The 14233-nt window shown below is 40.5% G+C and overlaps 1 protein-coding gene across 4 annotated transcripts; it reads right to left on the bottom strand.

The window, feature by feature from the left end:
• Nucleotides 1-254: 254 nt before the first annotated feature.
• atp6v1c1a (ATPase H+ transporting V1 subunit C1a) lies at nucleotides 255-11157 on the bottom strand. Of its 4 annotated transcripts, none has more exons than XM_086219144.1 (13): nucleotides 10986-11156; nucleotides 10355-10496; nucleotides 9630-9697; nucleotides 8225-8310; nucleotides 7503-7597; nucleotides 7253-7344; nucleotides 6202-6300; nucleotides 6035-6103; nucleotides 4883-4975; nucleotides 4504-4597; nucleotides 2383-2480; nucleotides 2180-2306; nucleotides 256-977 (listed from the first exon to the last, which is right to left on the bottom strand). In XM_086219144.1, the coding sequence occupies exons 2-13, from the start codon at nucleotides 10484-10486 to the stop codon at nucleotides 879-881; spliced, it is 1152 nt and encodes a 383-aa protein (XP_086075270.1). In that variant the 5' UTR covers nucleotides 10487-10496; nucleotides 10986-11156; the 3' UTR covers nucleotides 256-878. The 4 variants fall into 4 exon arrangements, with proteins under 4 accessions (XP_086075271.1, XP_086075272.1, XP_086075270.1 ...); XM_086219143.1 differs by having other exon boundaries at nucleotides 10355-10515; nucleotides 10986-11155; XM_086219145.1 differs by lacking the exon at nucleotides 6035-6103 and having other exon boundaries at nucleotides 255-977; nucleotides 10355-10515; nucleotides 10986-11157.
• Between the last annotated feature and the right edge of the window lie 3076 nt (nucleotides 11158-14233).

Genomic DNA, 14233 nt, shown 5'->3' with positions numbered 1-14233 from the left:
GTGGGGAAATTGGAAATATCATGTGTCATCACAAGGCTTCACAGGATCTCGTTTCATCTCATTTTCAATTTTTCCACATCATCACCTTCTTAAAATAATTGCCGCGTTCATTTTTTGACAGAACATTTTTCTTGCTTAAATCAACTCCTTATTTTTGTCTCCAGTTTTTTGTTTCCTAAAAAAAATGCTTGCATGCTTATCACCATACAAAGTCAAAATATTCTCCTCAAATGCCACGAGATAATGAGGTCATATTTTTAAAATGTTTATTCATGAATTCAAACACATTCCATGACTTATTCATCAATCACATGTATTCAACCAAAGGCTTCAACAATGTTAGATATAGATCTCTTTTGACAGTAAATGTACTGTACACAAAACAACAACAACATACACTCATATTACATCTTTGTCGTACAACATCATCATGTGTTACCTACAGTCTCAGAAACACACGGATACAATGATGAATTTGCCCATGTTAACACAAACCTCTGAACATCAACAGAGAAGATGCTTTTATCAATACTCACCAGCAAAAGTGGAATGACACAAAATAATAAATATCCAACTCTCCAGAATGATTTCTTCATTCATTTCACATCACAAAAGACAATTATCTGTGTGGCTTGAGAAGAAAAACAAACTGTAAACAGAACTCTTAAAAAAGTCTTTCTTTTTGTCCCTTGCTTGTAAAAGTGGTAGAAGCATGTCGATGTGCCTTTGAGCAACAGGGAATGAACATGCAGCCATGTAGATCAAGGACCTGATCTGAGAGGGCAGCAGTGAGGACAAGGGGACAGGTGCAGAGGAGAGGGAGGTTTGTACCACGGAAAACATTTCAGCACTCAATACGAAGACAAATGAGGGAAATGTTAGACTTTGAATTCTAACAGGTTGCAGTCAATCTTGTAGTAGACGTAAGGATAATACTCCTGCTGGCTCAGGTTCAAGCCTGGGATGTCCATCGCCGACTGAAAAAAAAATTAAAAAACAGCGATGAGCAGACGTTTAAATAGCTTTAACTATCTGTGGTCACATGCTAAAGGTGCCATAAGGCTCCATTTTCCTCAACAAAATAGGGTAAATTCAGACTTTAAACAACAACTATGTAATCTTATACCTAGAAGGAGGTTTGCCTGTGTGTGTCAACCAAAATCTGACAAGGATTTAGGCTGTACCTGGCTTGGCAGCACATTCGTAAAAGAACAGGGGAGTGCAGGAGGCTGGGTACACAACACTGTGGTACAATCATACTGAGGGTTAGCAAGGACACCAAGAGGGAGGTGGGTCTCCCTATTCCCATCATCTGTGGCCTGTGAGGAAGTCAAATACTTGGCAGCTGGACATTGCAAGTCCACTATCAATGAGTCAAAGGGTATGAGCATGTTGAATGGAGTATCTTGCTGGCTCAGTATCTTGCTCAAGGACACTTCCACACAATCACCAGGGGAAGTAAGGCTCAAACCAGCAACCCTTCAATTGCTGCACAGCCACCCTACCTCTGAGCCACGGATAAGCACATGGTTACATGCAAATCACTCTAACTGATGAGTAATGAGTTCAGAGACAGTGTATATCCTCAAACAAGTAAATCTAAGTCCCGAACAACCGGTGCGAGCACGTGGTGTTCTAGCTGTACCGACTGGAGTTACTGTCACAAGGGCAGTGCCTGATGTTTGAGAGGCAGGGTCATGGGTTGTATGATGATGTCACAAAGCCTCAAAGCTACAGAGAATTCAGAGTCCTTCTGACTGAGAATCATGTCAGAATCTGATTCTCTGACAAAGCAATCTAGTCACAATGTGACATCACAGAAAAAAGCTACTTTTGGCTTCCATAAGTAAGAAGCAGTCATCCAAATGATTTTAAAATCGGCACTGCACTTTCATGAGGCACTAGCAATGCACACCTTAAGTTTGAAAAATCATATGTCATAAAGACATTAAGATATGCCTTGCTTTATACATTTTTACTTTTTCACGGGGTCTTTCTGTGTGGAGTCTGCATGTTCTGCCTGTGCTTGCGTGGGTTCTCTCTGGTACTCAGGCTTCCTCCCACAGTCCAAAGACATGTAAGAGGGGACGAGGCTAATTGGATACTCTAAATTGACCGTAGGTGGGGCTGTGAGTGTGAGTGATATGTATTGGCCCTGCAAATGGATTGAAGTACTCACATCAATGATTGCTGCTGCGCTGCTGTCCAGATGTTTGTACAGCTCATTCAGAACCTCCCGCAGCTTCTTCATGGTCTTCTTGTTTGGCTGCAGCAGCATGGCCTGGAAGTTGACAGGCAACCCATATCTGATGGCACACCGCAACAACATGCAGTTACGCCACAGCACAGCAAGACGCAATCAGCTTTGTCTGATCGTAGTACCTTAAGACAGATTCCACAAAGACCCGCAGTGCTTTGATATGGATCCATGCAATGAAGGCTTCACTGAAGTTCACCTTTAGCCATCGAACCAGCGGGCCCTGCAGCAACGAAATGCAGTTTAGCATCATAAAGGTTATTTCTGACTGGGCTATGGTTGTTTTAGAATCTTGGCCAATCAAATCCACAAAATAAAAATATGTTTGGCAGGTTTTTAAAGGATAAGATGGAGTCATTATCATTTTTCTGAGCTTTTCAGTGGCACAATTGCGAGACAAAATAAAATCTCTTTACTGCAGTGCATTTGTACAGGGTCAGCATTTCCAGGCTGCTGTCTGTGCACCAATGTTTCCAACTGTTTCTGGCTCTGCCATTGGTTGACAAAAATAAATGTTTCTCCTGCACAAAGGATAGTTGAAAATAATCATCTGAACCCACAAAGGGAGAGGAGTGGAGTTCATGCAGAATTGTAAACTGAATAAAATAAATGCTTAACAGCCAAGCAGATCCCAGCCATGTTTTTAGCTTTACAAAAACACCGCATCAGTGATGTTCTTCAAACCAAGTTGGAATGTTGAGGCTTCAGGACACTTGGATTACTTCAGACTAGCAGTATAGACACATTATATGGTTTCATTATGTATTTATTTCCCCATTTCAATTTTGGTCACCATTCACTTCAATTGTTATGGAGATAACTGCAAAGCAGGTGCATGGATAATGAGTAAATCTTAATTTTTGGATGAAATATCCCTTTCAACAGCCACACCTTGGGTTGAATTTGACGAGTTGCTGAGAAACATAACGATTCGATTCGGCTCTGGTTTTTCTCTGTGCTTTGTTCAAGAGCAGGCCACTAAATGTATCTGACATCTGGTCCTGAGCAGGATGTGCATCGTGGCTTTCAGAGCAACTTTTTCTGTGAAAACAGCAGCCTGAGGAGCAGCTGCAAATTTGACACCAGATAGCGAGACAATGAGAAGAAACGTGCTATTAAGCTCCTTCTGGACGGTGGCAGTCAGGTGACAGTTGTGAGGACAGTTGTGTCATCTTCTGGTCAGTTGAACGATGTTCTTTTTCTCACCAAATTCTCATTAGTCAGATAAGGACCAAGCCATTATTTTTGTGTGTTAGAGGGAGATGGACACTTGGATGCATCTTATTTTTGAGTTCTAAGTCAAATTGTGCCACAGATATATTTTGCAACAGATAATGGCCTCATAGCTGCCATGCTGCCACATACCACCTTGCTGTTTCTGCACCTTTAAAAGTTCAAATTCCTTGTGCCTCCTATTTTGTTTTGGCAACTATAATCACCCTCTGGAATTGGTTACATTTATCTCAACTGAGTACTGTGGTACAGGATGAGTAACATAAGGAACTTACTGGGGAATCACTTGTAATAATTGCAGAGTTTATTCAGTAACTTTTGTCCCGTGCTAAGCTGCTGGAGGTTGCTCCCCTCCCTGGTGTCAGCTACCGCAGGTACTGCTGCACTAATCTGTAAAGTTCAGATTCTATAACATGCTTTGACACTGCTGTGTCACTTCAGTAGTTCTCGAGGGTCAGGAGTCTGTTGTTGCATTCTACATGGAGCTGGCAATATACCCTGGGTAATGGTAGAAAAGTGTCTACTGGTAAGTTGGCAATACCATTTCCTATACAGCAAAACCAGACTGGATTCTCTGGTGCCTCACAACATAACAGGATATGGGAAGACATGAAGGAGATATGTGCCACTGACATTCCAGCCAACCCAAGATCAGGGAGAAGACCTTGTTGTGCTTGTTGTTTTTTTCTTGTATGGCAAGTTTCAAATAAGAGAATTAATCAAATTTAATGAATGGTGTGTGTGTGTGTGTGTGTGTGTGTGTGTGCTTATGATAACCATTTGTCAATTGAAACGAATCATTACATATCATATCATAATAGATTGCTGTGGCCACATTGCTTAGCTCTACTTGACTACAGCCCTAATAATAATAGCCTGTGGCTTCATCAATAAAAGCAACACCTCTGACATTTAACACTGTCATTTGACAGACTAAAATTATATGAACAATATCCACTACTTTCATGAATCTCACTGGCATCAACTCAACGAGATATGGTCTTATCACTTACAAATTGCTTCTTTTTATCTGTTGACAGCCGTGTCATCTCCTCTTTGTCTGCCTTCATCTCCTCCTCATTGTACTGGAAGTCTCTCACTATAAACCTAAACACAACAGAGGGACGCAATCAGCTTCTTTAATTGTGAACGTTTATGTCAGCATCAGGACACTGGCTTAATTCTTCACGTCAAAAATTCGTTTAGTGACAATAACATTTTTCAGTAAAACTGTGACTCCAGATTTTCTGATGATATATTTAGCCAGAGCTCTTAATATTTACCTCAAAGTCTGGCTTTTCTCTACTTTTAGATACGACTTATTACAGACCTTTTTGTGATCTTGCTCTATGTAAAGAGCGTGTTAGCTCACCACAGACTGTAACAACTTACTTGTTCTCTCTGGCTTTGTGTTTGAAGTCATCAATAGCTTTCCTGAATAGAGTGACACTGAACAATCCGCTGTCGTGGTCCTCAAATAGCAGACTGGAACAAACGTGATAGATGTCATACTGCTGGAATGATACTAATGACAAACTGTAAACATATCCATGCTTCTTCGGGGAGGAAAAAAAACAGAGACCAAAATTAATACTAGCCACTCAGATAGATTTTCCTTTTGGCAGGTAAATCTAGGAGGAAAACTCAAAAGTAAATGGCATCTCGCTTTTTCCACTTAATAAAGTAGATCAATTGTGCATTAGACCACAAGTGTAAACAAGCAACATCATTTGTGCATTCAAGTACAGCTCTTAACCCTGAAATCTAGTGATCCAGAGCATTCAGCTGCACCAAGTCACCCATTGATTCTAGAGACCAAGAGGCTGCTTTACAACTTCAAAAATGATTGTTTTTCTTTCATTTCATCTGTTGAAATAAATCACTTCCTAATTGCCCTCTTTATTCTTCTCTCGCTTTTATAATTACCATTTGAAAATAAATCTTCAAATAAAATACTCCAATTTTATTGTTATTAGCAGTTTTCATGCACTCTTCTATACTCTCAATTATAAATACAAAATAATGTATTTCCTTACAGTGTACTCACCACTGCTAGGTGTTTTACGTGTCCATCCATCCATCCATCCCTTTTCTTACGCTTATCCTGTTAAGGGTCGCGGGGGCCTGGAGCCTTTCCCAGCAGCTTTCGGGTGTGACGTGGGGTTCACTCTGTCTATATTGACTGGTGACCTGTCCAGGGTGAACCCCCCCCCCGGTCACCCGAAGGCTGCTGGGATAGGCTCCAGGCCCCCGCGACCCTTAAGAGGATAAGCAGTAGAAAATGCATGGATGAATGGCTAATATAATATAATAAGGGCAGTACATAACATTTGCAGTTCGGCTCCTAGCATATAATATAATATACTTTTTTTTCTCTGGTAAACCAAAAAGTGAATTTTGGATCCTGTGCCTTATACAAGAAAAGAGTAAAAATACAGATGAAAACTAAATCATGCAATCAAGTACCATGTACAGCACAGCATGCTGAAAATACAGATTGTGATGTCTCTTTCATCCAACACTGCAATTCATAACATCACTTACTTCGAGGATCGAGGCACCACCATCTCAGCCAGTGTTTCATACGTTTTCTGCCAGTCAGTGTATGCTGTTCTGAGACAGCAACAGGACAGGTCACACTGGATTGGTACCTCATTTATGTCTTTGAAAGTCAACTCTTTACATCCACTCTCAGGGACAGTAATACTCACTTCGGTACTACAGCCAGCAGAGTAATAAGGTATTCTGAGTCAAGCACAAAATCTTCCTTCTTGACAATGTCAGCAAGGCTCCTGGTCAGCAGGCTCCCCCTGGTGACACAAAACAGTGCTTACAAGAACATGGACAGAACAGGACACACAAGTGTAGCAAAGTATGTTGAATCTACATGAACTTTTGAGATCCCACTGACATGGTCACATACGGTGGGTGAACATTCAAGTTGGACATATGAGCCTACCAGAAAAAATAAACACACGGATGCTTCTGACATAGTTTTAACAATAAACAAAATCTTTGAGGTGAGATAACAAAAGGATAAATTGACACTGTCAGGAGTCATGCATGATCTAACTATCAGGTCTTTTTAGTGACATATGCTTTCCGCAATGTTTGTGGTGTTTACTCTGGCTTAGTGATGGTAATGTCAATCAGTTCAACATTTTGGTCCAGATTGAAATATTTAAACTAAATGGACAGACATGAAATCTGGTGCAGACATTCATGAGGTATTACTCTTAACTTCTCTGTTAGTGCCATCAGCGTAGTTCGATTTTTCCCTTTTAGTGAAACGGACCACCATGGAATTGAGAACTAGTGAAAGGGAACTGCTGCTGTCAGGCGGTGCCATGATGGTCTTCGTACCAAAAAAGGAACTTTATCTTATTGCCTTGAGAGGATCAATTATTGTTGTTAAATTCTGCTTTATGGTTGTTGGTGCTGACAAGGCATTTTGTGTTAGAGAGAAGGGATGATGGGTTGCAATCTGCAACTTCACCACTAGATGTCAAAAGAACTTACACTCTTGTCCTTCAGCCTCTGAAATAGCTCTCTCTGTTTCTTTAGTAAAGGTGATAATAGGTCTCAAATGAGGCAGATTAGTGAGACCCCTAGTACAACACCCCCCGATACCATTTCACAAATGAGAATGTGGAAATTAGCGTTTTAGGCTTATTGATGTGAACTTGAGGGCTTCACACAGCCAATGACATGGCTCAGGCTTAAGCTAAAATGTAGAAATTATGCTTTAGACTTTTTACTTACGCATTCTTCCTTTCTAAATTCTGCAGGTTTCCTTTCAGGTTGTTATAAGCTGACGCTCTGGTCTTCAAATCATTGTCAATTTGGGTTACTTGCTGTAACAGATTAAGACAGTGACTGATGACAAATTCAGCAACACCTCAGAGCCCCTCACTCTCGCTCTAGTCAGTGAAAGCTCCACTACACATTAGTTAGGCTAAAATTTATGCACATACACACAAGAAACAATGCTTATTGTACAAGAGCAGATTACCTTAGAGATGATTTCAGAGATGTTTTTTAGTGACTGTTTGATGGGGTACTTTGCCATATCCCACTGGAATCTTGTGATGTAGGTGACAAGGTCAACTGAAAAACCACAACCAAGGACATATTAATCTGCGGATCATGAGATTCAGGTAAGAATTTGTCACTTCTTGTGATTAAGCAGAGATTTGCACTCTCAGATTGTTTATCAATGAAACTTAGTGAAAATTACAAAAAGTTACAAGTTGTTTTTACTGTTCGAAAGATTTTCAAAAGCATTCATTTTTAATAGGCCAGTGATCTGGATGACACAGGATTATACTGTTTGCTACTGTTCCTTCGGGTAATTATCACCATGGTCAACAGGGTTAGGTTTTATCTGGCGTCTGCTAGATTGTTAGCAGGATTAGACAAAAACTACTGACCCAATGTCTACCATCATGGCAGAGGTCTGAAGTCTGCCGCAAGGAATAACCAATTACATTCTAGGGGAGATCAATTCAACACAGCACAGAAAATCCCTGCATTTTTGAGGAGGGGAGTTTATGGAGGTCATAGAGTGCCATTCTAATGTAGTAGTTAATTTTTATGTTGCAATATTAGGGAATACACTTTCTTTCTCATAGGTAATATATGATGTAAAAAAAAAAGACCTTCTGATGTGCCTTATGACTGCCCAGTTGAAGTTGTTTTGGGATTTTCTATCATTTCATTCTAATATCATTGTACCTCCATTGGCCAGCAGGTTCTCCTGTACTTTATCTCGACTGTCTTCCAGCACGTCGGCCATGTACTGAGCCACCTTCTTCACCACACTGTGAACAGTCAGGACAAATCAAAACATGCACTGCCAATACAAACTGCATGCACGAAGCAGTGTAAATCAAACATTCACCCAACATACAGTATGCTCACACGACCACTACGACCTTACCGCCAAAATCTAACACAAACATACACACACATCAAAAGGTTTCACACATACCTGCTGAGTTAAGGTTCTGACAAGGCAATTTATAACATGCCGGCTATTCAGAGTTCAAGGTGTGTAACCACACTGTTCAACAGCACATCAAAGCAACAGGAAGCCCAAAAAAGACTGAGAGCCAAATCGCAGTTTATGTCTAAAAGATACGTAAGAGTGCCTATCCGCCACATAGGCTGAATTCTAACTGTCTGTAATACACTTTAAGTTCCTCATAATACATAAGGAAGGAATCTTCAAAAAGAACCTGGAACTGATAAAAGACAGACTGCCCTCAAACCGTGTAGTAGGGCTGACCTTTCTCACACACTCTTGGAAATAACCAGAGGGGAAGCGAAGCAGGCCTTACACAGTAATGGCTGTGTGTGAGATTTGGATGTCAATCTTTCCAAAAGACTATAAATGACACTCAAACATACTTGCGGCGCATAAGTCATTGGGTATAAATATAACTTAAAAAAGGGGTGTCGGTGTGTCACCCAACTGTAAATTGCCAAGTTTAGACTGCGAGGCTCGCTAGCTGCAGGGTCCTGTGAAATTCCTCATTGTTTCAAAGGAAGGGACGGGATTAGGGGAACGGGAAACCAGCAACATCAGTGAGCTGGGAATGCTGCACAGAAGTGTAAGACACAGGGTACATTCAATATGATCACAAGGGTTTAATAATTCAATGTCATATTTATATCCTGAGAGGTGCAGCCTCCTTCAGTCAGAGGTGAGTAGTGTGAATCTAGGGTGGCACAGTCTATCGAAGGCTGTCCCCAAAATTACTCAAATACAGAAGTTATATGTTTAATTTCAAATCAACAACCAAAAAAACAAAACATGTGTCTTCTGAACAGTTTTATAATGCCTTGGTCATATTTTTAATTTCAGTTTCTTTTCTATGATCATATTAATTTTGATTTTTTATTCTTTTATATTTTACTTCCCTTCATATGACATGCACTGGTTTTATTCCCTCCCTACTTTTCTCTTTTAATGGAATTTGAATGTTTTTTTTTAACATGTTTTGAATGTTCTTTTCCCCTTTATATAAAGCACTTTGAGCTGCAATCTTTGTATGAAAGTTGCTATCCAAATAAAATCATTAATATGACTAGGATGAGGAGGAGTTTGATAAGAGCCATAACACAACACATATCTTACCCTTCAACAAAGGAGTCCAATTTGGCCAGCTCGTCTGACAGTCCAACTAAGACATCTAATGTCCCCACCTGTGTTTGGACGGACAGCAGAACATCAAACAAAGAAAGCAAGAGAATGGAACTTCAACACATTAAGACTTAATAGAGTCATCAGTCCTGACATTTGGATCATGGAGTGAAGTGGAGGTCATCAAGGTTGTGTTTAAACAGCGACATCTGAGGTTCAGTCAGCCTACAGTGACATCCAGGGGGCCCTATGCGCTTAGAATGGCGCCTGCTTGTCCAGAGTCGCTCATGCATTGCTAACAATTCCAAGAGAACAGCGCAGCCCCATGCAGCAGTGAGGTCAGCGGGGTTGCTTCACCTTCAGCACAGAGGAGGAACCGTACCAGACAAGCTGAGCTGCTCTGGTTGAAAGCATCACCAAATCGATACGTCAACATGCAAACGCTGGATCTCTTTAAAGACTGCTTCACCTACACACAGTCAGCTTACTCTTGACAGTGGATACATACGGTGAGTGTACTTGACTGGGATCTCATTTTATCTACAACCTAAGTCTGGATTTTTTTAAACAGATAGAAGAATCGTTACATATACAGCAAAAGTGAGCACCACCTCCAAAAATAAACTACTTGAATTTGAAGCCTGTAAATTCAATATCTTTGTGTATAAGTGACTGTGTGCCTCCAAAGAATGGGGTAGAATCCACAAATCCATGCAAACCTTGAGGTCTGGGATGCTGAACTTGTGGTTGGTGGAAAGATTGTTGGTTCGTGTGGTGGCTGCCATCATTTTGTCCCATGTTTGCTGGCAGGTCTTCTCTCCCGGAGCAGAGATCAACCAAAACTCTGTCATGCTTACAGTGCTGGGGCGGCAAAGGAAAACTAAAAGGAGAACTGCATTTTAACTATTACCTGCAGTATTATAAATGATTTCAAATAATGACGACTGACAACCCCCCCCCCCCCCCCCCCCCCCGCAGAAACATGTTAGGCACACTGGGCTGTGTCTGACCTAAACTAGTGAAGATACATGTAAAGTTAGTGATGTCGTCCAGAAGATGAAGTGAAACTGTTTATCCCTCAACAAGCTAAGGAAACGATGCTAGAGGAGCAAGGGAAGCTCATTCAGGGTTCAAGTCAATTCTTATATTTCCAGTGTTTTATATTCATGACCTGATAGCTACTTTACGTTTGAACGACAAACACAAGTATGACAGAAAACTGTACGTATAATGAAGCTAACAAAAAAGATGGTTAAGGTCAAGCAAATACCAGAAGGGATTAGCAACCGTTAGCCACTTAGCTTTACACAAAACTGAAACACAGCTCGTGTTATTTAACAGTTTACTCACCTGTGTAATAAAATACGGTCGTTACCGGTGAGAATAGAGTTCTCTAGCGTTTCTATGGGTTGATAATTTTCATTGTTGCCACTCAGTACAGTTCGTGAGGTCTCCTGACAGTAGCATCAGAGTCAGCTGATCTGCCAGAGGAACCGGAAGGCCTCTCCAACACTGCCTGAGAAATCTCAGTAGCGACAACAGCTGGTAAACAGTGGTTACTACAGAAGAAGGAACCTTGAAAATAGAAGGGTCTGATCCCTGAGGGTCAAGGACAGGTCACGCTTACCAACTAATAGGGTTGAAGCCTCCAGGGGCGTCTCAACAAGTTTTTTTTTTCTTCTTCAAATAATTAGGCTTAATTAAGTAAGTAATTTAATTTTGTAGAGTGGGGTTGTCATATTTTGAAAACCAGTCAGTAACACAAAAACTAATTTAGTTGAGGCAACGTTTTGTTTTCTATCTTAATATGCACCAAATGTCCTGACTTGCAAAATATGATAAGACCACCGCCCCAGACTTAACTTTAGTCAACATTCCAACCCCATTATTACTTTATTGGAGTAGGAGACAATCTCGATCTTGGATGCCAAGTCAGCAGCATTTCAAACTTAAGAGTTACTAAATTTAGAAAAGCCGCCTCAAGTTTCCTGGCTTTGGGTGTCTCCTCCACAGAATCTGAGGAAAACGCCCCCCAAAGGGACATGTTTATAGTTCAGTGGGTCTGGGGTTCATTGTTTGGTAGACAATGCTTGGTCTGCCTGGAGCCAACGCTCAACATCAAACAGCAGGGTGAGTTTGCCCATGGCTGGCTGGGTGCCAGTCTGCCGGGATGTTATCAGGACACACACGCAGGGGCTACAATCAGTCAGTTGGGAGAATGTAGGCTACTGCTTTGAGTCTGGTACAAATTCTTCATATTCAGTAAGACAGGAAACTGTTGCTTTAGCAATAAAAGATGAATAAATCATGGTTTATCAGCTTTAAGCAATCCCCTCTCACACATCTCAAAGCTGTGCATGGACTCCCACAGCTCTCAGGAAAGATTGCTGAGGTTTGTCTCCAATCTGTACTGGGCCTAGAGATGTCGTTGACATAAAGTAGAGCCATTGTAATATTGCCTAATTTTTCATTTTCATTTTTATTCAATGAACATGTGGCCACCTCTGCTCATTTTCCTGAGAAAGTTTTAACTACTGCCTGTTTCTCTCACAATAACAAAGTGAAACCCCTCTGAGAAGTGTTGCTGAACCACTCGAGTTTGCCAAGTTTGAGGTTTCAGTCAGTCTCAGTGCTTTATGTCTCATTGTGCACATCACCTGTTTAATCGTTAAACTCACTGTGCTTTCTTCATGGACTTTAGTTGCCTGTTCGTCACAGTTAGGAGAGCACACACACACACACACACACACACACACACACACACACACACACACACACACACACACACACACATAGACTCATCAGTGATAGGAGTGTAAGATTCTGACTGAAACATGTGGCTGTGTAGGTGTCAAATGTCTGACAAATCATAGGAAAGTACATTATAGATGCAGTAAAATGAACTACCCATTTCATTTGTATTGATTAAACTTTGTTTATGTCTTGAAACATTTTGAAATAAACTGCTGCCTCAAATTAGCTGATGCACTCTCAGTTATAATGTTCATATAACAAATTGCACTGTAATCTGTTGTATTGTGTCAGACAGGAAATGAGGGTGAAGCATGCATCATTTTTTTTAGATAGTGGTATTGTTTCACTGTCATGGTACATCTTGCTTTATCTCCCCACCACATTGATACTATTGTAAAAAAAAAATACTAGTTCTGGGAAAGCTGATAGATAAAGACAGCTACATTTTTCTCCACTTAATTTTCAGGAACGGTAAATAAGATATTTATAATTTTCAAAAAATATCTGTTGTTAAGATGTAGAAAATATCTATCTATCTATCTATCTATCTATCTATCTATCTATCTATCTATCTATCTATCTATCTATCATACATACATACATACATACATTTCCATCATTACATATAATGTACACATGTGTAGTCAGATATTCAGTTGCATGGTTGCCAGTGTGTTGTTGGATGAGTGGATTCATCAACAGAAGTTGTTCCATCACAATAATTTCCCATCAACCCAGGTTTACCTTTTCTGAGTTATTTTCTCCATTTGTTGCGTATCTTAAATCATGATTTCCATTTTTGCAAATCTTGGGAATTTTTTTTTTCCACCCTTATGTAATGTGTTTCAGTTCTGTGATTCTCAAGATTCTATAGGAATAATTTTCATCTTGACCGATTGGAGGTACTTCCCATTATCACCTGTTCTGTTTTTTTTAATCATCTATAGACGTTTTAGCTACTAACAAATGATTAATTTGTTTGCATGAAAAAAATATGCAATTAATTTGTATTATTTCATCCGGAGGTTCTCGAGCTATGAGATCTTAGTTTGTCATTATATTTAGAAATAATCTCTGGGGTTAGGGTCCGAGAAATATTTCATAACTGTTGGTTTTATGTATCAAATTAACACTTAATTATTTCAGATCTCTGACAGAGATTTATTTGGAATGTTTGTCATATTCCAGGAGAGTTTCTTTATTTAATCCTGTTTAACATTCAGACAAGTCAGACCAAACTTTTGTGTCAAGTTCCTTTACTGAGCAACATCTTTTGGCAAAAAGTACTGAATCCACTGTTGAGTGACTTAACAACTCTTACAACAATATCTGTTGCATAAGACCACTTTATGGTAGGTTTAACTTGTCATTCATGTTGGTATAATGGGTAAATATGTTGATACTTTGGATTTATTATTTATGTGATGGAATGTATGCTAGGGCTGCACGGTGGTGCAGTGGTTAGCACTGTGGCCTCACAGCAAGAAGGTTCTGGGTTCGAGTCCCGGCTCAGGTGCGGGATCTTTCTGTGTGGCGTCTCCATGTTCTCCCCGTGCCTGCGTGGGTTCTCTCCGGTACTCTGGCTTCCTCCCACCGTCCAAAGACAAGCAATTGGGGACTAGGCTGGTTGGATTCTCTAAATTGACCATAGGTGTGAATGGTTGTTCGTCTCTGTATGTTGGCCCTGCGATGGACTGTCCCACGATGGCGACCTGTCCAGGGTGAACCCCGCCTCTCGCCCGTAGATGCTGGGATAGGCTCCAGCCCCCCCGCGACCCTTACTTGTAAGGAATAAGCAGAAGATGACGATGGATGGATGGAATGTATGCTTATACATTAATTTA

This window comes from Aulostomus chinensis, chromosome 11, assembly GCF_037954235.1.
Source record: "Aulostomus chinensis isolate RoL2024-O1b breed Wild chromosome 11, RoL_Achi_v1.0, whole genome shotgun sequence".
Taxonomy (NCBI): Eukaryota; Metazoa; Chordata; class Actinopteri; order Syngnathiformes; family Aulostomidae; genus Aulostomus; species Aulostomus chinensis.
This window is presented reverse-complemented; position numbering and strand designations above follow the sequence as displayed.

What these genes read in the sequence shown, in the direction of transcription:
- atp6v1c1a (XM_086219144.1), bottom strand. Translation starts at nt 10,486, where the DNA reads ATGACAGAGTTTTGGTTGATCTCTGCTCCGGGAGAGAAGACCTGCCAG. An exon ending in TCAGCATCCCAGACCTCAAG is followed by an intron (nt 9,698 to 10,354) that starts GTTTGCATGGAT and finishes GTCCAAACACAG; the next exon opens with GTGGGGACATTAGATGTCTT. An exon ending in AATTTAGAAAGGAAGAATGC is followed by an intron (nt 6,301 to 7,252) that starts GTAAGTAAAAAG and finishes TTGTGTCACCAG; the next exon opens with GGGGAGCCTGCTGACCAGGA.